The 24,276-nt window shown below is 46.5% G+C and overlaps 3 protein-coding genes across 5 annotated transcripts; 1 reads left to right on the top strand and 2 right to left on the bottom strand.

The window, feature by feature from the left end:
* Positions 1-61: 61 nt before the first annotated feature.
* On the bottom strand, positions 62-17,833 carry vars2 (valyl-tRNA synthetase 2, mitochondrial). Its single transcript, XM_079749180.1, has 30 exons — positions 17,695-17,833; positions 17,356-17,577; positions 17,185-17,266; positions 16,980-17,080; positions 16,368-16,489; positions 16,214-16,280; positions 15,789-15,886; positions 14,543-14,624; positions 13,367-13,486; positions 12,888-12,996; positions 12,687-12,775; positions 12,407-12,497; positions 11,792-11,919; positions 11,587-11,690; positions 10,889-10,970; positions 10,560-10,636; positions 10,030-10,117; positions 7,633-7,726; positions 6,893-6,963; positions 6,617-6,742; positions 6,042-6,146; positions 5,653-5,721; positions 5,450-5,528; positions 4,621-4,751; positions 4,047-4,199; positions 3,320-3,559; positions 2,404-2,515; positions 1,527-1,723; positions 794-943; positions 62-459 (listed from the first exon to the last, which is right to left on the bottom strand). Exons 2-30 carry the CDS (start codon positions 17,566-17,568, stop codon positions 388-390), a joined length of 3,252 nt encoding a protein of 1,083 aa, XP_079605306.1. The 5' UTR covers positions 17,569-17,577; positions 17,695-17,833; the 3' UTR covers positions 62-387.
* A 131-nt stretch (positions 17,834-17,964) lies between these two features.
* ppp1r11 (protein phosphatase 1, regulatory (inhibitor) subunit 11) lies at positions 17,965-20,650 on the top strand. The gene is made up of 3 exons (XM_079749006.1): positions 17,965-18,245; positions 18,559-18,667; positions 19,133-20,650. The coding sequence occupies exons 1-3, from the start codon at positions 18,168-18,170 to the stop codon at positions 19,315-19,317; spliced, it is 372 nt and encodes a 123-aa protein (XP_079605132.1). The 5' UTR covers positions 17,965-18,167; the 3' UTR covers positions 19,318-20,650.
* Positions 20,651-20,951: 301 nt separating this feature from the next.
* Positions 20,952-24,045, bottom strand: cUnh6orf47 (chromosome Un C6orf47 homolog). Of its 3 annotated transcripts, none has more exons than XM_079749129.1 (3): positions 23,851-24,045; positions 22,319-23,654; positions 20,952-21,916 (listed from the first exon to the last, which is right to left on the bottom strand). In XM_079749129.1, the coding sequence occupies exon 2, from the start codon at positions 23,227-23,229 to the stop codon at positions 22,324-22,326; it is 906 nt and encodes a 301-aa protein (XP_079605255.1). In that variant the 5' UTR covers positions 23,230-23,654; positions 23,851-24,045; the 3' UTR covers positions 20,952-21,916; positions 22,319-22,323. The 3 variants fall into 3 exon arrangements, with proteins under 3 accessions (XP_079605255.1, XP_079605256.1, XP_079605257.1); XM_079749130.1 differs by having other exon boundaries at positions 22,315-23,654; XM_079749131.1 differs by having other exon boundaries at positions 22,319-23,670.
* Positions 24,046-24,276: the final 231 nt, after the last annotated feature.

Genomic DNA, 24,276 nt, shown 5'->3' on the forward strand with positions numbered 1-24,276 from the left:
GTATCGAGTCCACTTCCGGATCGGCTAATTAAACAAATCCACGTACAGCCACTTCCACCCAACCATGCTTTATTTTTGTTTGGTACACGAAACTCAGTCCGATCATTTGCGTTGCGAAATCGTTTAAGTCCATACCTTTCCGGTGCAGGCACAAAGTACAGCAGCGAAATCATAGTGAGAAAATGTCCACGTTTTTAAAGTTATGTTGGCCAAAATACCAATGTGTAGCTGGAGGACATCCACAAAAATAACCACTTTATTTATACTCAACATTTTGAAGAGTAACAATTACGCACTAATACTACATTAAATACAGCCTAATCCCTTTATATGCAAAGACACCCTGCAGCACAGCTGTGTTGCAGACCCAGCCGTGCGTGTTTACAGTTAGGTGCGGTCGGCCCTCAGCCCGTCCAGCTGCTCCTCAATGCTCTGCACCTCTCTCTCCAGGGCTGATATCTTCAGGAGAGAAGTGCAAAGGAATTAGAAATACTAAATCAAGTCACGTTTAATGTAATACAAATGTACTCTCTTGCAATACATTCCAATAGAAGAAAAAAAAGATAACGTATTAGAACAGCAGTGGAGTCAATTGCTAAAAGTGGGATTATTTATAGCAAATGAGAATATATGTATTTGCATATTTATCTAAAATCTGTAGTTACAAAATTGTTAAAACAGTAATTTGTACAAGCCTTTCAATCAGTGAGATATCATTACAAGATAACAATGTCAGCCATTTTCAGACAATTAGACTCACAACATAGTGAATAAAGAAGATGATTCTGCTCACCTTATTGTCCACCTCCTGCCTCACGCGCTCCGGAACCTTCTCCAGGTACCCGGGGGCCCGCCTCCGCGACAGCATCTTGTTCAGTTTGGGCAGGAGCCCGTCTCTGCGCTTGGAGAGCTGTGAGATCTGCTGGTCCACGTTCCTGCCCCTCTGCCAGGGGGAAAACACAATGGAAGCTCTTACCCGACTGGCCTGACACCTTTAGAGACTCACCGCGGGCCCCGGCCCTCAGCGAGGTCCCCTTCTGAGGTGCTCTGAGCAGAGCCCCGTTCACACCAAAGACAATGAAGTCGGTCCCCGCTGGTGTGACGGGACCTTTAATCATCGGCACTGCAGTGGTCCACCACCGCCGTAACCACAAGGGAGTGGACAATAGAACAAATGTACAGCGCCGCCTTAGAATTCTAACCCAGATGTGAATGAGTCCAACGGGACCTTTTTCCACAGATGTCGTCGCATGACAAACAACGCTGTTGTTCATAACACTATTTATGGCTCTGCTCCTTTTCTGTACCAGGGCACAGGGAGTAGACTAGGGAAGATAAATGTACCCTCTGGGCCCTGGTGCATAACAGGGGCGGCCCCATGTGTTTGCCCTACGATGACACCTCTGTGAACGAGGTCTTGAGGTGTATGATATTATTCAGACCATCAACTAGACCCAGAGGGGGAACATGTCACTTTCAGTCTTGTTGGAGCCCTGCTCAGGCCTTCTCCAGTACAGGGTCATCACCTGGACGTTGAGGTGCAGCTGACAAGAGTGGTCCACCGTGCCCACGACGCATCCCTCGGGCGGGGGGGCGGAGGGCAGGGCCCCGGGGGCCCCCTGGGGACAGTGGATGTGCAGCGCCGAGACGCGGCTCAGTGTGCGCACCGCCGGCAGGAAGTGCAGGAGGGTCTGTTCCTGGGCCGGGGAGCATACCGCCCACACTAGTACACACGGACACACACGGACACACACGGGCACACACGGGCACACACGGGCACACACGGACACACACGGGCACACACGGGCACACACGGGCACACACGGACACACACGGACACACACGGGCACACACGGGCACACACGGGCACAAAGGGACACACAGGGACACACACGGGCACACACGGGCACACACGGACACACAGGGACACACAGGGACACACAGGGACACACACAGACACACAGGGACACACACAGACACACACAGACACACAGGGACACACAGGGACACACACAGACACACACGGACACACACACACACGGACACACACAGACACACACAAGGCTTGGACACGTTCTTAAACATAACACAACAACAACAATGCAAGTGTTGTGTTATGTTCTTTAGTCAAACTACAGCTATTTGTAAAAAGATGAAATTGTACATTAATAGTCAATGCATTAACAGAAGTACAGTTTATATTCCTGCCCCGCTATATAGGTCCGTTAAAGCATTAAAGCATACATTAGGGGAAAACTGAACGCAGCAGAGCACCTTCCCAACGCTGGGAGCCCTCGGGACCACTATCAATCCTCCCCACCCTATTGAGTAAAGTGCACTTCTTCACCCTCCTCTTATCACCATTAGAACAGATTCAACAGCAGGGCATTGATTCTCACTCACCGTCGGGTCTCTCTTTGGTCATCCCACACTGCGCCCGAAGGGAGCGTGCCACTCGCACCACTTCCTGTACCAGCAGGAAACGGCTCTCCTCCTCAGGAGAGTGCCAGTGCTCCTGGCAAGATGCAGAAGGTTTGAATGTGGTTGAGTGAGAGAATGGAAGAAGTTTAAAGGACAAAACAATAGAACATAATCGTAATGTCAACTCCATAACATGACAATGATGATGTCGTTGGTCAGGAAGGCCATGACCAAATTTGTAAACAAATAAATACATAATGCATTTATGAGACGTTTATTAAATTGATAAAAATTCATTAAGTTAGTCATCTCAGATTCCCCCGGACGGTCCAATAAGTAGTGCCCCAGTAATGTACGCTGCATTACAGGATTGTGATGCAGCGTTATACAACAGTTAGTTCCGACCAAGTAATTTGATTGGACAAGCGGCATTCCATGAGTGCTGATATAGAGTACAACAGCACTGGGCCTTTTAACTATACATGTACACTCTGCTTTACAGGTGTTCTTATAACCGTTAATGTTATTAACCAGCTAGTGTGTTTATGTGTTGCTTGGCAACAGTTCAGTCCCAGTCCAGTTGCGAATCTATGTGTGTTGGCGGAGCTAAATAAATCATCAAATAAACAAACAGATCATAATCTGTTGTTGCTTATTACTGTTAACTAATAAATGGTGCTTGTAGAACTGTTGTATAAAAGCAACATCCCACTCGAGGTCGTGCTGTTGTCCTGCATATCATAACGACTGTGATTATCTCGAATCACGGATGAACCACGGCCGTGCTGATATTCAGTACGCCAGCAGTCCCCTCTCGTGTGATGTTGCTTAAATACAGCATGAATATTGTATGAGGTTGCAGCATTGTTTCTTTGATTGACAGGTCACACGTCCCTACCAGATCGGAGGAGCGTGGGAACGGCTGGAGGCACAGGCTGCCGCCGCCGCCGCCGCCCAGGAGGGGGTGCAGCCTCTGCCACAGCTCCTCGCTGAGGTAGGGCATGAAGGGGGCGAGCAGCGCCAGGGGGACGCTGACGCAGTGGTACAGAACCGAGCGGGCCGCCCGCCGCTCGCCGGCCAGGGTCTCCCCCGGGCCGCAGCCCCCGTCCTGCTGGGCAAGCAGGGGCTTGATGCACTCCTGACGCACACACACACGCACGCACGCACGCACGCACGCACGCACGCACGCACACACACACACACACACACAGGCAAGGACGGACATGAAGAAAGAAGATGAGAGCAGAAACACAACACACAATTTGCATCCCTTCTCAGGGTGCATGGTCTTCCACTTGGTGTCTTGGGTTCGTTGCCTGACCATTTCAGGGCCCATAGGGGAAGAGTCTGCTTCTTAGCCACACAAATCTGATTTTAGATCAATAATACAAAGTCTGACGCGACATAAGCTAAAATAGGGGTTAACAGAACACTTTCACTTCTTTGCTTGTGCATTTTCACTTTTTTGCCGACACCAGTAAACTCTCCCTGTTGAAGACCAGCTCCACATCCGGTCCCGACGCCGACGCCCTGAGACCAAGCTTCTGTAAAGGTTCAGATCCGCCCGGTGCAGTGGAGCATGAAGACACACACTGGGGCAGCCTGCTGACGGCCGGCGGCCTCACCATGTAGACGTCGCAGAGGCTGTGCACCCAGAAGGAGTGGACGGCGGCGGTGACGGCGCTCAGCTCGTTGGCCTCGAACCCGCGCTCGCACTGCAGCACCGTGCTGTGGAGCCGCGAGCACACCCAGCGGTCCATGCTGCTCAGCGGCCGGGTCTGGGGCGCAGCAGAGAGGCAGGGTTCAGTGGACACAGGAACACCTCGTCTACTTCTCATTATGTTATTAAGGTGATCAAGGAGTGGGGAGATTGGGTCTGGTAGCCGCTCCTGGCTATTGGTCCTTTACGTGTTTCAGGCTCTGTTCATTGCTTTGAAATCGAGCAATGTTTGGTACCTAGAAAGTAGACTTTTACAACTGTAGGCATCCCGCAAGACAGTCATCACCTCATCGGACGCTTATGTCCGGAGATACAATTCAATATTTAGTTCTATTTTCACTTTGCTCACTTTTGCAACCTTCACCATATTCTAAGGCAATCAAAAAGATAAAAGAAATGGGATTACAGGCATGCTAAGGAAATGATAGAATGGGATTTAGTATAATAAATCGATATCCATTAAGACTAAATGTCCCCACCTCGGCCAGTGTGTCCAGCTCGTGGGCGCCGCCCCCCAGCACTCCCAGGGTAAACCTCACCGTCTGCCATATCTTATTGCAGAAGCGGCGGTAGCTCAGCACCTGGGACACGGACAGGCTGATGTCCTCCCCTGACCAGACACATCAGGGAGGAGGGGCCACAACTAGGTTAGAGACGCACATGGGCCTCCTATGCGCCGCTGGGAACACACTCCTCTTTCAAACGGAGAGGAAGCAGGCAGAAAGACCCGAACGTGACGCAACATGACCATACGCAAGACAAACGGGCGTCAGAGAAGCGCACGTTTGATATCGAGAGGCTGGAGCCTTGACACCCATTGAAACATGCATTGGTCTGCTATAGTCTGTTAATCAGGACTAACTAAAGGACCTGGGTGCTGCCCGGGGGTCCTGCTGGGCGCAGGGTCTCCACCTCCTCCATCAGGCCGGCCGGGGCCCGTCTCCTGCTGCTCTATCACTCAGCGTACCCCACGTCGCGTCACGCTCTGCTTCTGTGGTCCGCGTGTGCACGTTGCGTTACAAAAACAAGTCCAGCTGTAATTCTAATTCTGAAAATGAAATTGAAAAACAAAACTCTATTTGCTACATCCTGTCCCACCCCCACCTTCCCTAATTGGGGACGTCAACCGGAAGTAGCTCGGTTAGGCTTTTGGGTAGCCTTTATCCAGGCTTTTACATTCACAGTGCAATACATGTTATCTTCAAAATGATGTTTTAGATTATCCGGCCGTTGACCACATAATCAAGTAACAACTGACACACTGAACCAATGACCCTTTGAGGAGGAGCGCGACTGAGGGCCACTCACCCTGGGCTCGGTGCGAGCAGAGCGCGAAGCGCAGAGCGTCTGTGCCACACTCTGGGATCCCCCCGGGGAAGTCTCTTCTCTGGGAGGGGAGAGAGAGCATCAGAGAGGCAGCGAGAGAGAGAGCGAGAGAGCCCACTTCTAGCCATGTTTTCTCGAGCAGAGCCATAAGTGTGTTGGGCGCGTGGGCCGTGGTGTGAACTGACCTGTGCCTCCATGGCGACGGAGAGCTCCCCTGGGTCCAGGTTCCCTTCCCTCACTTTCTCCTGGAGCCTCTGCAGAGAGACCAGGAGGGAGGCAAAACGAGTGAGGAGCGGGGAACGGCACAGTGATGGGCCGTGTGCAGCTCCCATGTGCAGTTCGTCATGGTAGAGCAAAAGGTTTAAACTCTGCTGAGGGCCAGACTCGGACCTACAAAGGGGCTCACTGCCCTCCACCAACGCCAATTCACACAGTCCTCGGGCCAGTGTGCCCTGGTGGTTGTTGGCTAACGTGGGCCCCCATGTTCCACTGCGGTTGGGTGTTGCTGTCGGGGCAGCGTGCCAGCACCTTAAGAAACAGCGCCCCCCCTGGTCAAACACGGGACTCCACCCACCTCCAGGGACACGCCGGAGATGACGTCCAGGGGGTCCACCACGTTGCCCAGGGACTTGCTCATCTTCCTGCCGTGCCTGTCCCTCACCAGAGAGTGGAGCAGCACCTAAAGGGGACCCCAGGCGGTCTGGTGAAGAGAGGCTCCACAGGGGCCGACTACGTGAAGCTAACACCGGTGGCGATCGTCGTTAGACATGGTAGAGGAAACAAGGGGGAAATGGGGGGGGGGTTCTCCAGAAAACCAACACTGTTCCAGCTGGCATTTTCATGGCTTTTCGATTTTGGTGGAAAATAGCTATTTTTAGCAGATTAGGGTCATTTCCTCACCTCAAGGCACGACATGGCATGCTGTCCGTGCCCTGCTTGCTGCCAACTGCTCATTATGCAGTGTGAACTAGTGCCAGTGTCCAAGTAATCGGATCGCGTTGAAGACAATCTTAGATGCAAAGCTCCTGTTCACCCCCATGCACTCCCCAATGCTTCCTCACTCACTCTGCCCCCGGTGCCCCCGCCTGGTACTGCAGCTAAAACGAGGACGTCCCGAAGCCCTTTGAGTGGGGTGACCATGAGGCAGACCTGTTTGAAGGGCAGCTGCCCAGTCAGCTCCGTCCCCAGCATGACCATCCGGGCCACCCAGAAGAAGAGGATGTCGCTGCCCGTCTCCAGCACCGAGTTGGGGTAGAACTGCTGCAGGTCAGGGGTCTTGGGGTCAGGGGGAGACAAACAACAGAATCAGAGGGTGAGAACCGCACCCTGAACACCCTGAACCCTTCTGTGTGTGCATCTGACGAGCCTCCTAGTCTATGTTCTTCCCTGATTCACGTTTAAAGCTGAACCCTGTGAGAGCGCTACCTTCTGGGGCCAGCCCAGCGCGGCGAAGGGGAAGAGTGCCGAGGAGAACCAGGTGTCCAGCACGTCGGGGTCTGCAGGGGAACACAAAGACATGCTGAGACTGGCCCTCGGGGCGCTCAGGAAACCAAGGCCCCATTCAGAGCCATGCTGAACCCTGGGTGGGCGTGGCCTAAGGAAGTCCGCCTCCAAGGGGCGTGGCCTAAGGAAGTCCGCCTCTAAAGGGTGTGACCGACCTCCCCGTCACCGACCTTCCGTTCAGATACGGTGAGGTGAATCAGTGGTCAAGTTAGCCGCCTTCTGGTTCAAAGCCAGACCCCACCCTCTCAGACGATGAGTCAGAAGACCACTCATCCTCGACCAGTAACCACACCAAACTTCACACCAAACTTGGGGGTGTAAAGTTGGTCTGTTCGTCTGCATATTTGTGATAGGCCACAGCTGCTACAACAACTCTTTTCAGGCCCACTTGTGATGTGCCCCCCCCACTACCACAGCCCCTTTCAGACAATTTAGCGCTGGTTAAGCAGCCTCAGAGTCCAATCAGACTCAGCCAGGTGCGGCTGCTTAAACCAGCATCCATACACACAGATCCTTTAAACCAAATGTATGTTAATGTGTTTTTGCAGCAAGTCGTAGTTGTGTTTGTGTGGCCCGTAATCCCTTGATTTTGCCTGATTCTTTGATTCCTTGAGTCCAGGGGCTGAATAAGGTGTGAGCCAGAGACAGAGGGGGTGAGTCACCCTGAGTTAACGTCAGCGAGTCCGGGTCCACTCCACACTGGGCCGCCGCTCGCTCCCGGGCCTCCTGCTGGCTGCGCCCCCACACCCACAGGGCCTGCCGGGATCACAACACACACATCAGTACTGACACCACAACACACACATCAGTACTGACACCACCACACACACATCAGTACTGACACCACAACACACACATCAGTACTGACACAACAACACACATCAGTACTGACACTACCACAACACACATCAGTACTGACACCACAACACACACATCAGTACTGACACCACAACACACACATCAGTACTGACACCACAACACACACATCAGTACTGACACCACCACACACACATCAGTACTGACACCACAACACACACATCAGTACTGACACCACCACACACATCAGTACTGACACCACAACACACACATCAGTACTGACACCACCACACACATCAATACTGACACCACAACACACACATCAGTACTGACACCACCACACACACACATCAGTACTGACACCAGAACACACACATCAGTACTGACACCACAACACACACCAGTACTGACACCAGAACACACACATCAGTACTGACACCACCACACACACATCAGTACTGACACCACACACACACATCAGTACTGACACCACAACACACACATCAGTACTGACACCACAACACACACATCAGCACTGACACCAGAACACACACATCAGTACTGACACCACCACACACATCAGTACTGACACCACAACACACACATCAGTACTGACACCACCACACACACACATCAGTACTGACACCAGAACACACACATCAGTACTGACACCACAACACACACACCAGTACTGACACCAGAACACACACATCAGTACTGACACCACCACACACACATCAGTACTGACACCACACACACACATCAGTACTGACACCACAACACACACATCAGTACTGACACCACAACACACACATCAGCACTGACACACGAACACACACATCAGTACTGACACCACCACACACATCAGTACTGACACCACAACACACACATCAGTACTGACACCACCACACACACACATCAGTACTGACACCAGAACACACACATCAGTACTGACACCACCACACACACATCAGTACTGACACCACAACAAACACATCAGTACTGACACCACAACACACACATCAGTACTGACACAACAACACACATCAGTACTGACACTACCACAACACACATCAGTACTGACACCACAACACACACATCAGTACTGACACCACCACACACATCAGTACTGACACCAGAACACACACATCAGTACTGACACCACCACACACATCAGTACTGACACCACAACACACACATCAGTACTGACACCACCACACACACATCAGTACTGACACCAGAACACACACATCAGTACTGACACCACCACACACATCAGTACTGACACCACAACACACACATCAGTACTGACACCACCACACACATCAATACTGACACCACAACACACACATCAGTACTGACACCACCACACACACACATCAGTACTGACACCAGAACACACACATCAGTACTGACACCACCACACACACATCAGGAAGAACTGAAAGCAGAACAATAACACACATCAGAACAATAACACACATCAGGAAGTACTGAAACCACAGCACACATCAGGAAGTACTGACATAACCATGCCTTTATCGCAGAGCTGGTGGAGTGGAGATTAAAACAGGTGCAGTCTAACCGTTTGTTCTTGGTCTGCAGGCAGGCCAATGCCCATTATTATGCATTATATAATTAAATATGACCTGTGTTCACCCCTACTTTCATAGGATTCAGAAAAAATGATTCAGATTCTCTTGTTATTCCAATGCTGAAATGGATTCTGAATGTATCAAAATTTAGTAAAAGTTGTCTATTGTTTGTAAATAAGTTGTAGTACGTTATTGCAATACGTTTTTTTAAATAGTTTTATAAAACAGGAATATTAAATCCGACTATGTTATTGAGTGGATCTCAGCTGCCTCTGCAGAAGCCAAGGCTACCAGACATGTAGATAGAGTATGAGACAGATGCTGTGAAGGATTGACCTTCTTCTGGATGTGTTAACATCGAGGGAGGCTATACTTAACGATATTGCCGTCATATTCAAACACCCTTAATTGCGGTGATCAGGGACACATCTGGGAACAGTGAGCAGGACCCACAAGTCATATGGAGACTAGTAAAGAAAGCTGCTTCCTCCCTACTTCCCCTTTCGCAGGGAGCTGGGCGGAGGATCTTTAAGAGCGGTGAAATTAGGGAAGCAGGATTAACCAAGCAAAGGAACCAGAATTTCGGATCTGAAACCGTTGAAAAAATTAAAAAGACAAACACAAAGAAATGACACACCCAGGTCTGACCTCTTGATTGGCTGATTGACCAGGAAGAGCTACTTGGTAGGCGGGAATCCGATGACCCCACCAAAGCTGTCTGGAGATGCACCAGTCACTGAGGAACAGAGGAGCAGTGTCAGTCGGCTATATGTCATCACAGGGAGTCGGCTATATCAGCTCTGATGAGCAAACACTCCTGATGAAGGGCTTTGTTCTACCAGAGCGACCCATGATACGACCTCCGGGTTCTGCTTGCTGATCTCACACTCTGATAATGGGGTGATGCTTTTTGCAAAGACTCGTCAATTGTAGGAACATTTGGAGTAATACAAAGACATAGTGTTTCACGGTCAATCATGATCCAACGATATGTCCACATTCACGTAGAAATATACTCTGATTCAGGGAGAACATGTTTAACTCTCACAGTATAAATCAATAACCTTGCTGATGTCCAGTATCATATCACATCATCAAACTATTCCCAACCCTCCCAGGAGGAAGAGCAGTTCATTGGCTGCTTCTCAGTAAAAGCATGTAAAGGCAGCGAGGGACACCTTGAGTTGGACAGCCACTTCTTCCACGTCTTGGTGTGCAAGTGAGGAATGATTTCCAACTGCCCGTCCTCCACCGCCTGGGAAAGAGAACAAACACAACGGTTTTTAACCCAAGGGGGAAGTTTGTCGTGCACACGCACATGCTCAGAGCAAAGAGTAGAAGTGATACCAAAAAGCATTAAGTGTACACACAAAACACAAAAAAACGCTGAAATAAACAATTTGGGACACATATCAGTGTCCTTGTGTGTTTAGAATACCCTGCCTGTGTTGCAGAGAGCAGTAGTAACCATAATGCCACCAGTAACAATAGTGTGCCCCTGTGTTACCTGTATCGCCCTGCTGGCCATGTCCTCACAGCGCAGGAACCACTGCTTCTTCAGGAGCGGCTCGATCACGTCCCCAGAGCGGCTGTGATGAGACACGGGAGGTCAAGAAATGTTACGCATTCACACGCTGTGGCCTGCACTCTGTTCTCGTACCCCAGGAAAAGCTACTCCACGTGGAAAATCGACGTTGTTTATGTCGCTGTGCAGCGATCTGCATTGTCACACGCAAATAACCCGTGTAGATGGTGATGGCTCAACGTAACTAGCTAAACAAGCAGGGTTTTCCTGTCAGTTGAAATATCATTAGAGAATATCTCTGGTAAAATGATGATTGAATGATTCATGTTCAAGACATTTCCACGCGCCCCCAAAGAAATGTCAGTTGTTAAAGTAGCTATTTGTATTATATCATCAAAATATAACGATAACAAATCAAATTATAAGTACGATGCTGCTTTAACGTTGGTATTGTTGCATTTCCAAATGGTCAGATACAGGGACTTGTGGTTTCATTCAAATGAGAACCCATATCCAACATCACTTGTATATTGGGTTTCATTAGACGGCTCCCTCTAGACCAGAGGTTAAACACGTGCAGGGTTCTCCCCGAAATGAAAGAAAGGGAATGCACTTTGTTTTCTTTCCTTTTAGTCCCTGATAGAACCTATAGGCCAAGCTCTCTGACCCTCCTGCTGTACCTGCACTTGGGTAGAGACATGGCATGGTCTTTTTTATTCCTGAGCAGATTCTTTTCAGCCAGGGCGTCCAAAACCTTTTCTCTGGCGTCAAAGCGCTTCACACCCTTTTGGAAAAGGATTGAAGAAGGAAAGGCAGGTTATGGAGGGAGGACATCCCCACCACACATAAAACAGTGGACTTTAGGATGTTGTCCAGGCAGTGTACCTCCAGCCACTGGCCACAGGAGGGCGCCATGGTGCCATCTCCAGAGATCACTGTGAGACATGGCAGAGAGTGTCTCCGGGAGAGCTCAAAGTCCACGTGGTCGTGGGCTGGGGTGACCTTGACAGCGCCTGTAGGACCCCCCAACCACAGTAGCACAAAGTTAGTTTTATATTAGTTAGAGCTGCTGTAGATTAAAGAGCCATTGTTTGAGTATAATTTGTTAGAATTCTGTCAGGTGTTGGTGACTGAAATATCGATTTTAAGTTGACTGCCTGTAAGAGCCCACTTCAATTTTAGACCACTCCCAGCTCAATTCTGACCAATTGGGACAACTCTTCTCCCCACATCTTGTCTATCAATCACAGGGGCTTGAATTCAACTCTTCTCAGAGGAAGGTTAACACAGGGAGAGGGAGCAGAGAGGGAGGGGACATTAATGCCCTTTTATGGTAGTATCTTAATCTTGCTCGCCTCCACTCTTTTAGCTCTGTATCTCGTTAGAACCCCCTCACTTACAGAACACATCACCTTCAATAACATAAGTAGAAGTGAAGAACTCAAACTCAAACAACTAATCCAGTTGTTGTAAACAAATCCTAAGATAGTGGTGGTTCACCTGTTCCAAGCTGCATGTCCACCATCGGGTCCGTCACGATCGGGATGAGTCTGTCGGCAAAGGGGTGTCTGCAGTGTTTGCCTTGGACGGCCTGCAAACAGTTGTCTGAATCAATCACAAATTCATTGAAAACTGAACTTCTGATTTGACAGGAATCCACTTTTAGTGTCCATCTTTGTTTGCTAGATCTTTGGAAACAAACCTTACTCTTTGAATAATAAATGAATAACCACTTGAATAATCCATCTGAAACATGTGATTGAATCCACTTATGTCTTGCCTGGTATCGAGGGTCATCTGGGTGCACTGCTATGGCAACGTCTCCAAGCATGGTCTCTGGCCGGGTGGACGCCACAGCCACCTCTCCATCTTCAGTAAGAGACCGGACTCAGAGCCATAGCAAAGAAATACACCAAAAGAAACATGCAGTGCCAGTGGGCAACAGTTTGGAGTTACACAGAGATGGCAGATGTTTGCTCACCCTGGCCTTCTAAAGGGTACGCAAAGGTAACCATGGTACCAAACTCCACCTTCCTCTCATAGCCAGGCACATCCAGCATGGTGCGCCCTGAGAGCTCCTGGGAGTCCACCTGCACGGCACAACATGGACGAGTCTTTTAATGTGTCCAGTCCTCCTCTACAAGCGCTCACAGAGGGAGCTGACACACCACAACCAGAGCTGGCCGACGTCGACGAAATCTAAAATACTGTTTTTTTTCGAACTCAATAGCATGATGATGATCTTAAATATTCATTGCAAATTTTGAATTTCATTAAATGTGGAAAGATATTTTTGGGATGTGAATATGATGAGCAAGCAGTGACAGGCATTTACTGCAGCTTTTATATCGTGAAACGCAGAACTCAAGAGTAACTAAGAAGAACATCATCGACACTGGCCAACAATGACCATGCCAAGACCAGCTGGTGAAGGAGCCTTAAAGAGACAGTACGGTTCACCTCAATGTCAGAGATGGCTGATTCCAGGGCGCAGCTCCAGTTGACCAGCCCCTCGGAGCGATAGATCAAACCCGAGTCGCACAACCTCACAAAGGCCTCGGTTACAGCTTCACTGAACCCCTGAAACACAAACACACACCATGTCCAACTGTCAAACACACACCACGTCCAACTGTCAAACACACACCACGTCCAACTGTCAATCACGCACCACGTCCAACTGTCAAACACACACCACGTCCAACTGTCAAACACACACCACGTCCAACTGTCAAACACACACTTTAAATGGCATTATTGTTTCAACAACAGAATAACAGAATAAAGAACACAGATGGTGATAACACATTTCATTAATTGTGTTACTGGGAACAGTGTAACCTCATCTAGTAAACATTTGAGGTTATTTACACATGACCTAGTTGAATTGATTGACTTTATTCATTTAAAAGGGAATGAAGATCTAGAAGCAAAGAGACACACATAGTTTACACATGTGTCCATATCCAGAGGGCTATTTATTTCAGTGGATTTCGGTGAAGCTAATATATTTTCAGAAACAAGTGGTCTGTGTGTCTAGAGTTTATGCAAAACCATGTTTGAGCCAGACTAGGAAGGGCAAAGAAAATACCCTTTTCACAGAGGGGTCCTAGTAGGACTAACACAGCCATCACAGCCTCATAACACTTATTGTGGCTCACTATTTTTGTGCATAGAAATATACATAGACTCCACGTTGACTGGGTCGGCCGATGCGATACGCATGACTGCCATAATTGCCATAATTTAAAGTTCAAGATTGGCATGTCAACAAATACAAGTACAATTGGGGATCTGTTGTTTGTCTGGAGAAAATGCACTATAAAGTTTAAAACTATAGATTTTTTAATGATTATGATTATGATTAATGTAAAACGATGAATCCAATCTGTGAACTTTATATTACAGAAAACAGAAAATATACAGAAAACAAAGCTCTGATGTTTACTTGTAGTGTTACAGGCCAGTCTTGGGCGTCTCCAATATGGTTTGGGGTGGACTGACAAACCAACGTCTAATGCAGCCTCTATAGATATGTGTCGATTAATTTATTTCGCAGCCCTTCATAGTGGACTTATCTTCACTAGTTGAGTCTACTACCCGTGCCCTGCTACAGAAAAAGAGCATCCATCTTACTTGATCCATGGTGAAGCAAGCTCTGCTCCAATCCAGCGAAGCCCCAAGTCTCCTCAGCTGTTGGTAGATCTCATCTCCCTTCCTACCACCACCACCAGACAACAACATAGCAACATACTTTAGCCCAGACTAGCACGGCGCTTCACTATGCTGACAACCACTCCATTGTAGTCATCAAAGCACTACTTCTATTACTACCACTACTACCACTACCACTTCTATGCCCCTTGAGACTGTACCTGTGATCAAGGGCTGTACAAATACAATTTAATTGAAACCACTGCCACTAACACAACTAGCACTACCAGATACTGCAGATATTTTCATAGAGCCTTTCACTCACTAAAGGCTGACAGACAGGTACGCCATTTCTAACAAAGGACACTCAAATTATAGATCACCTTCAGCTCTTCTAACCAACTCAAGTGGTGCTGTAATGCAACTCGCTACCATAGCATGAGGTTATGTGGAGCTCCACTGGTAGAAGGCTGTTATGTGGGGACAGGCTCGGGCAGACAGCACAGGGAGACAGGCTCCGGAGTGGTAGTGAGGCTCTGGGGTGGTAGTGAGGCTCTGGGGTGGTAGTGAGGCTCTGGGGTGGTAGTGAGGCTCCGGGGTGGTAGTGAGGCTCTGGGGTGGTAGTGAGGCTCCGGGGTGGTAGTGAGGCTCTGGGGTGGTAGTGAGGCTCCGGGGTGGTAGTGAGGCTCTGGGGTGGTAGTGAGGCTCCGGGGTGGTAGTGAGGCTCTGGGGTGGTAGTGAGGCTCCGGGGTGGTAGTGAGGCTCCGGGGTGGTAGTGAGGCTCTGGGGTGGTAGTGAGGCTCTGGGGTGGTAGTGAGGCTCTGGGGTGGTAGTGAGGCTCCGGGGTGGTAGTGAGGCTCCGGGGTGGTAGTGAGGCTCCGGGGTGGTAGTGAGGCTCTGGGGTGGTAGTGAGGCTCGGGGGAGTGGTAGACTAGTGAGGCTTTGAGATAACACAGTGGATTGATAAAGTAGGATAAAGTCTGAAAAATTACCTTTCACTAATCAATATGAACGCTTTTTTCCAAAGCCAGTTAGTGAATCTTTGAATAATGCTTAATATACCACAGACCTTATGAACAGTATCTGGCCATAAAAAATAACAACCTGTGTTTCCTTATAGAATATAGGCAGTAGAAGTGAGTTAAGGGATTTGTATTCCTGTAATGCACTGAATGCAAATGACAGGCTCTCTCTTTGGACGACAGGACGAGGAGGAAGGAGGACTCACTGGCTTTTCCACGTCCAGACCTCCTGTAGGAACTCCTCCCTGGAGAGATCCTGTCTGCGTCTCCTCTGGTCCCGGAGAAGTCGCTTCTCCACCACACTCTGGTGGAGAGAAATGGGAGCAATTAATATTACGAATATTATTATAATAAACACAATACTTTTGTTTACCAGAAATCGATTAACGAAAACACGACGATGAAAACTGCTATGCATCATGGGATATAGAGGGAAAATAAGTTTACAAATCAGTTGTACACTTCTTTTAAAGTGCATTATGGGTATAAAGTAGCGCACTATATAGGGAACCAGATTTGCACACTCATATTCTGGAGAACACTTCAGAATAGTGGCACATTAGAATGTGCACTATACAAGGGAACAGGTGGACCCATTGGAACCGGGCCAGAGGCCGATAAGGAACCTCACCTGTGTAGCAATACCTGCATGGTCACAGCCTGGCACCCAGAGGACGCGGTAGCCCTGCATCCTCTTCCTGGATCAAGCCCAGTGGTTAGCATTACAATAGCATCCAGCTGCTAACGTACATTCATTGAATCCCTAATGGATAGGAAGCATTTACCAGCGAACCATGGCGTCCTCTATGGCCACGGTGAGGGCGTGGCCCAGGTGGAGAGAGCCTGTTACATTGGGAGGGGGGATACACATGGTGAAGGTCCGGTTCTGCGCGTGGGGTACCCTGTCCTGGATGGAAATATACTACGTCAATGCAAGGAGGGCTGCAATAGCTGCAATAGCCATAGGTCTGTCTTAGGAGGAAGTATGACATATTCTCTGCATTCATATATACATACATACATACATACATACATAAATACATACATACATATCTACATACATATCTATCTACACATACATACATACATACATATCTACACATACATACATACATACATACATATACATGTATGTATGTATGTACAATATAGATATTTAATGCAAATGATATTGTGTAATTGATCAATCGTCCTCTACTCCTGAATTGACAATGTCATATTTCATCAATTTGAACAAGAACTTAAATTAAAGAGTAAATAAAGTCGTTAAATTGTGTCACAAGCGACCATACAACTAAGACGATAGGCTGATCCATACACTACATACACTAAAATACACTACACATAGATTTGCAAAATTGTCAAATGAAACAGAACACTGGTTTACAAGTCCTCACATGATACTCTGGGGTGAAGAATCCTTCCTTCTCCCACCACTGGTACCAGCTGGCCTCTACGTATTCTGGACTATAGGACAGTGGGAAAGGCACGCTGGTATCTGCAAAATAAATACATACGAATGATACCTGATATTACCAAAAAACTGTTACTGCAAAAATGATGACTTTTTTCTAGAATTAGGTATACCACAGGAAAACATACTTTTCCTTGCTCCAGGAATTGTTGAAGCACTGTATTGTATCTTATCTTTCTGGCTCCATCTAATTTCGTTATCCTCTGCATTCTGTAAAAAGCCCAAATTAAAAGTTTACATTTAGCAATAATTTAAAATTGAAGGTAGGTAACGTCCTCATTATAAACAATTGTTATTACATTTTCTGGAGTGGCCAAAATTAAAGTCTGCTTTTGTTGTCTCCGTTTTTGTTTCTCTGTCTTCGTCCGAAGCGATGTGTTTGCTTTGGGGGGGGATGGAGTTGAGGATTCTGGAGCATCATTAGAGCAGAACCTGGGCTGACAGGAGACCCATGCTCTGATCCTTCCTCTCTCCAACAACCTCAAGCAGAGGGCACAGTTCGCCCTCCACATCTTTGAGCACTAGAGACAGTAGGTAGAGAAGAGCAGACAGATAACCGAAAATGTGATTTCTGATCCCTCTAAAACAGAAGTAACGACAACATATATAATACAACCTTTGTAACCTTGCTACCTTACCTTCTACCAATCCTTATATGCTCATGTGCGTTGCTGTGACTTGATAGGTAACTTATAAATGGGTTTCGAGAAGCAAATAGATATTCCCCATAAATTTTCTTTAAAGAAATACTGAATAAATATATAATTTGAGTGTTTTTGTGTGTAAATGTGTCAGAATATAAGAAACCAACTCCATTCTGACCGGCAGATTGTATATAATCGGACTACATTAATGTAGGAACCGGAAGTGAACCAGGTCCGTCTGCGAACTGCTTCCCCTGAGCAGCGGACTGTTTATGTCAGGCATCTTTCACGGCCGCTCTTAACGAGTAGACTGGTATGTACGCGTCGTCCTTAAGGAACCGGAACGAGTAGTGCGGTCGCAAGAACATCTGATTCCGTCCATTTTCGGTCACCGACAGTTTTAAGGAAGTTCTCCTGCGACGGCAGGCCCCGCAGCTACGGCTAAAGTGAGAGCCTCGGCGTGCAGGATGGCGGAGGTTCCAGGGACGTCGAGTGAGACGATCACTGAGACGGTCTCCACCAGCACCCCGCCACCGCCCCAACAGGTACACCGCCTCCACACGCTGCACTCTTCCGGAGATAGTGTTGATCAAATAATAGCATTGAATTGTGTTAAGTGTATTTTTCCTCTGTTTAATGAGACAATTGTTTTAGGTCTACGACATCGACCAATAATCCGTTTTTTCAGGAGTGGTATATTAACCAGATTGGGGTTATGATATTGGTTTATATTTTCATGCTATTCAGTAAAATCCTGCCGTGTTCTTTGAATGCATACACGTAGGCGATATACAGAGGATACAAAGATCAAAATGCTTACATTAAATCAATATGTCCCTCCATGTTCATATGTAAAAGGAGGGCAGAAGCCTCACTATCAAACTGCGGAAGAGAAAGTCCGAGAAGAAGGTGGAGTGGTCCAGCGACACGGTGGACAACGAACACCTCGGCAGAAGGTCTTCAAAATGTGAGTGGTCCGCTCTCCCTCATTGCTTATGCAGTGAAGATAATGCAGCGTGATGTGAGCTTATCTTTTAAGAAAGTAAATGTGTCAGCTGTTTTATTTGTAGGACTGTGATTGATAGGATGATAGGGTTCAAGGTATGTAGTCTTTCAAAGCGGAAAACGTTTTTATAAGTTCTGATCTGCTTCACACTTTGTCTTCGTTTCATACACCCAAACACATGCTGATCTTTGCCCGATTTGACAAGCCCAACCTATTGTTACAGCTACATTACAGTATTCTGTATATATCTTATAACATGTTTTATTGTAATGCACAAAGCATCAAAAACCCAATCGGCCAAAAATGTCCCATTATGTATGGAAACATCCCTAATGGACATATGTTGTAAACTGCAGTGTGTATATCTTCCAACGCAATGAATTGCAATTCAGGTAAAAAAAATGTCAACGTTGACCTCCTTGTTAGGTTGCTGTGTGTACGAGAAGCCCAAGCAGTTTGGAGAGTCATCTTCTGAGAGCGAGGGGGACGACGACGACGAGGGCTGCGGCAGCGCGCATTGCATCCTTGGGCACAGCAGGGGCGGCCACGCACAGACTGGTGGCCACGGCACAACGGGCCCCCAGGGCTCTGGGGGGTCCAACGCCCACTAATGCCCAAAGGTGCTGGGGTCACACCTGACCATGACAGCGACATACATGACACTGCGCTCACTTCTGTTCGGTACTGTCACACTATGTCACGAGTCCCTTATGCAGCCACAGTTAGGAGCCCTCGTGGTTAGGGGGTACACTTCAAAAAGGCGCCACCTAGCTATCTTACTTTGTTGAGGGGGTGCAGAAGTAATTGTGTATATAATTGATGTGAATTCTCCTTTTTCTTTTTAAAGATGACCTTATTTATTTGCTTGTAATGATGCTTTATTTGGTTATACCCACCATGCAGTGTCTATAGTATGTGTTGTAACTTTGAAATGACCGGGTGAGTTGCCGCTCTTTTTGGTAGTTTTCTTTTAAAAACTCCATGGAAACTCTTTCACTATTAACTGAGGGTAATCCGATACAAACCTGATGGTCTTACTCTTAAACAGTCACCCTTCTAAAGACTGTCTAAAATAACATTTTGACCGTACCTATTGTAGTTAAAGCACCGTAAAATATATTTGAATCATTGGTCAATTTATCAAATCTGTAATATATGCTCCCATTTCCGGTGACTCCATTTGACAAAAATGGTAAAGTTTGTCTGAACAAATGATATTTTTTTCATTGTCCAATTATGTTGCTTTTAATTCACATTTTAGTAGGCATTTTCCAATCCTGTGTAGACAATCTACGGTGTGAAAAGCCAGATGGAGATGGTTGTCCTAGGTGTCAATCACCATGCAGCATTGAGGGAGCTCAAGGTGGCTGATTCCCTTTGCTTTTCCATGAGACATGTGAAACAGGGCAGAAGAATGTCACCAACCAGGGTGTTATATTTTGAAGAGGCTGGAACACATTTGTGCTTTTGTTCCAGCACAACTGTGTGTATGAGTCAGTAATACCTTTAATCTGTTTGTGCTGTTCTATTTTTAAAGACACTCGCCAAACATTGCCATTAATCGCCCAGCATGGTTATGAAGAATTCAACATTGCAGTATTAATCGGAAAGCTGTCTATTGCGCTGGAGGCTGGTGATTTGTGTGCTTTTAGTGCTGTGTACTTCAGAAAATAAATTCAGGATTGACAAGTGAATAAACAAGCAGCACTTCTAGGGTTTCAATTCTTTGTTCTACAATTTCTAATGGGATAAAAACAGCAACGCTTTGGGTGCATGGCTGCTGGCTAAACCAATGAAAACAACCCTGTTCATGTTTGATATCTAACTGTGGATTGCATAAATGTCATACACATTGTCACCAATGAACATTGTACTTGTAACACATGTATATACCAGAAGAAAATCTAGAGCGGGTTTAATGTGAATAAAGGTTTTGAACTGAAATCGAAATGTCTGGTCAATTGGAATTACTCTCATACATATGTTTCTTGAAAACATTTGTAAATATTTCGCTAAGGCATTTTCCCGAGCATTACAAGCTCAAACTAAATCAATTGCCTTAACAAATTGAAAAACTAAAATTTAAATGGAGATGGGTACAGTCAACCAACTACTAAATCCAAAGACTATCTGGGAGACAAGTTTCCCCATAAACAAAGCCCTGTAGTTTCCACATAATTAAAACAAATACCATTTCAAAGTAAAAAAAAAAATGAAACATTTTATTTATCATGAGGAACAATTGTACAATTGTGAAATTCCATAATATGATTTAATTCAGGACACACTTACATTTCCCCAAAGAGTTTACTTGCTTTATATCATGACAAGCATAACCAATGTGTTACAAAGGCAATAATTCTAGTTGTCCGTTTCTACAGTGATCCAGCACTAGAAGTTAAAAGGGTATCAATCAAATACTACAAAAATATTATTCCCTACAAGGCAATTGTAGTAGTAAGACGAAGACCAGGCAAAAAAGTATTTTGGTGTTATGACAAATACAAAACATTGCACTAGTTTTTTACATAAAGAGACCACAGGTGTGATGCATGCTTGGAACTTAAAATGCTTGTTGAAATGACAGATGAGGCCCATGCAATTGGAAAATACCAGGTACATTGAATTCCTTAATTTTAGAAAAAGGTGTGGTGTGCAAAATGTGCTATGGCATACCAAGTCCACATTTGGTATTCAGCTATTTTTCCTTAATCATTGTATGGCCTTATTACCTATATATATATATATATATATAAATAAACACACATGACTACAAAACCCATCATGTTACATCGCTTAGATCCAGAAATGTGAAATCAGACATCCATCAATAATCAATCAAACAAACAATGTTATGGCACAGGTTACTGCATAAGTTGTACAATAACATGTATTAATAAGTGCTGGTATTTAGTGTTAACAGACAAAAAAAATGCAGCAGACCATGAAAAACAACCAAGGAACATCCTTTCGTTGTGGACTTCAAATCGTCCACAACGTTTGTTAGCAAAGCTTTGTTTAAACAAGGTACCGTGTTAAGAATAAAGTGAAGTAAGCACAGCGTTACAGCCTCAGTCCAGCAGTGAAATGTTTTCCATAGGGCTTTCTTTGCTCCTTGGCGATAATCCACTTCAAACAATTAGGTTGTTTTATTACATCTTTGAGTTAGTATCCCATAATACACCCATTCATTTTGCATCCAGAAGCCGCCTGTGGGAGGAGGGGGGCGGAAAAACTTTAAATACAGTCACCAACTATTATACAAAAAACATGCAAATAATTTCACCTATACAATGTACTTATTATGAAGCAGCGAGGAAAACAAATGACATTTATATCAGCTAGAGTGTGCTTTTCTTCTACCAGTCACTGAGAGCAAAGATAATAGTTTGTCATACGGGTATGTATGACAAACAATCTATCATTTGAACCCTATCATTTGGGATTTAAAGGACAGAAGCCCCAAAGACTCCCATATCATTGGTGGTTACGCCACTAAGAGAAAGTTGTGTTGGTCTTTATATGAAAGTAGAGGCCTTACTGAATGAAAATGCGTAGCAGCTAAAAAAAAACACTGTTTTGTATCAAGAATGATCAAACTAACTTACCTACTTGAATCAGTGCCGTGCCGTGTCCATTGAAGAGCCATGGTGGTCATCATGCTGTTCATCGTCACTCAAACCCTCCTTGACCCCCTCATGAATATTCTCCTGGACCTCCTCCAGCTCTCCTCCCAAGATCACACTCTGCTTCACACTGACAGAGATGACCAGAGCTTGCGCAATGCCAAAGAGCAGCGCAAACTGAGGAAGGTACTCCTGAATCACCCAAAGCAGCCCTGCCATCCCAACCGTGGAAACAAAGAACATTGCCATCCCATGAAGCCACAGCCTCAACGCTCCTTGGACCCCAAGCACCTCCAGGATCAGCTTGGTTGGCGGGGACACGGTCCACAGGAAGCCAACCACAACAAGGTCAAAGAGGTGGCGCAGGAAATTGAAGCAGATTTCATAATGCTCGGGCAAGATCTCCCCTTTCCAGCTGTGTACAAACAGGCCAATGGTGGACCACACCCGGCTGAGAGTAGGGGGTGTAGGGGATGGTGGAGGTGTTCCATAATCGGAGAAGTCTGCATCATTGTCCCATGCCTCTTCGCATTTCCGTCGTCTAAGCCCACCTAATTCGGTTTTTGTTGGCGAGAAAGAGAATGGTATGATCTTATTCCACCAACTGGGGGCTACTTCGACTTTCCCCAATTCCTGCTTTCCTGCCCCAAAATCTGTCAAATCCAAGGATTGCAATTTCTCATGGGCCTCCCAAAACTCTTCTGCCCCACTTGATTGGTCCTTTTGATAGTTAGCCCAGGCCCAAGGATTTAAACTGCTGAGGCCCCAGAAGCGCCTCTTCTCAGTTGTCACACAGTTGTCTATTGAGGTATTTTCTGACTCGGCACTTCTACCCCACAGACGGTATGAGAACGTGGGACGCACCCATCCCCACACCTTTCCGATTACAGCTGTCATTTCCAAAAATAGTGTTCTTAAATCTGTGTAACCAACTCTAAAAATTATGTCCCTTTTATTAGTGGACTAGATCGCTCGGTGTTTACTTGTCAGCCAAGACAACGGCTCCACTGTTCCTTCTTGTGAAGGCGAGTAGGACGCCGGGGGCAGAGGGCTTATCAATTGGCGTTAAACTAAAAGCAAACATAGATCCGAACACATTCCCTGGATGCCCACACGATGGCCTCTAAACAGGTGGTCTTCTGAGCGGATCGAAAACCTTTGTTCTTCTCCAGGAGAAGATTTCAGCCAACCCAGACAAATCAAGGAACCTCCGACTGTCAGCGGGAGGTCCTCTGTGTTAATAAAGGTCAGTAGCTGAGGAGCTAATGAGTAAGGAGCTCCTTCAGATGTTGGATGAGCTTCATGCAGATCCGTCCTCTTTCCTGTCAGGAGAAAACTCTGTAAGAATAGGATTTCGACTTTAATGTCCACGTTGACAAAAAACTTTAGCTAGCTTAACCTAGCACTGACTAGCTTTTACCTCAAACAGTAACCAAGGAAAAGGGTAGATCTTTTCCAGGTGTTTAAGTTGCTATGCTTTATATTCTACAACTGAATCGTCTGAAACTATTCACTCACCTTGCTGAGTGTGACGTAATCTCATCGACTGGACCATCAGGTTTATATTAAAGCATGACGGAAATGCTACGATTTGGCTATAATCTACCAATCGTTGTCCAAAGTTTTAGAATTAGTGTAGACAGACGATCCTTGCGAAAGGACCGGTCAGAATGACGGCCAGGAGGGACTCACTGCCATGTCAACATACGGCCAGCTCCCACCTTACCGGAAACTACAGCAGCATCCGGTTTGTACTCACTGCACACTGCTGGAGGCGTTACTTTAAACAGTCACATTACTGCAAGGCATTGGGGATCTGAAGTGTCCAGCCTTGGGTTTAAATATAGCATTTAGAAAAATGCAATTAAAAAAATGCGACAATCCCAACAAATACATTTGAGTTACTAGCGCCTTAAGACCTTTTGGTCAATAATTCAGAAAGCA

This window comes from Pollachius pollachius, assembly GCF_949987615.1.
Source record: "Pollachius pollachius genome assembly, chromosome: 13".
Taxonomy (NCBI): Eukaryota; Metazoa; Chordata; class Actinopteri; order Gadiformes; family Gadidae; genus Pollachius; species Pollachius pollachius.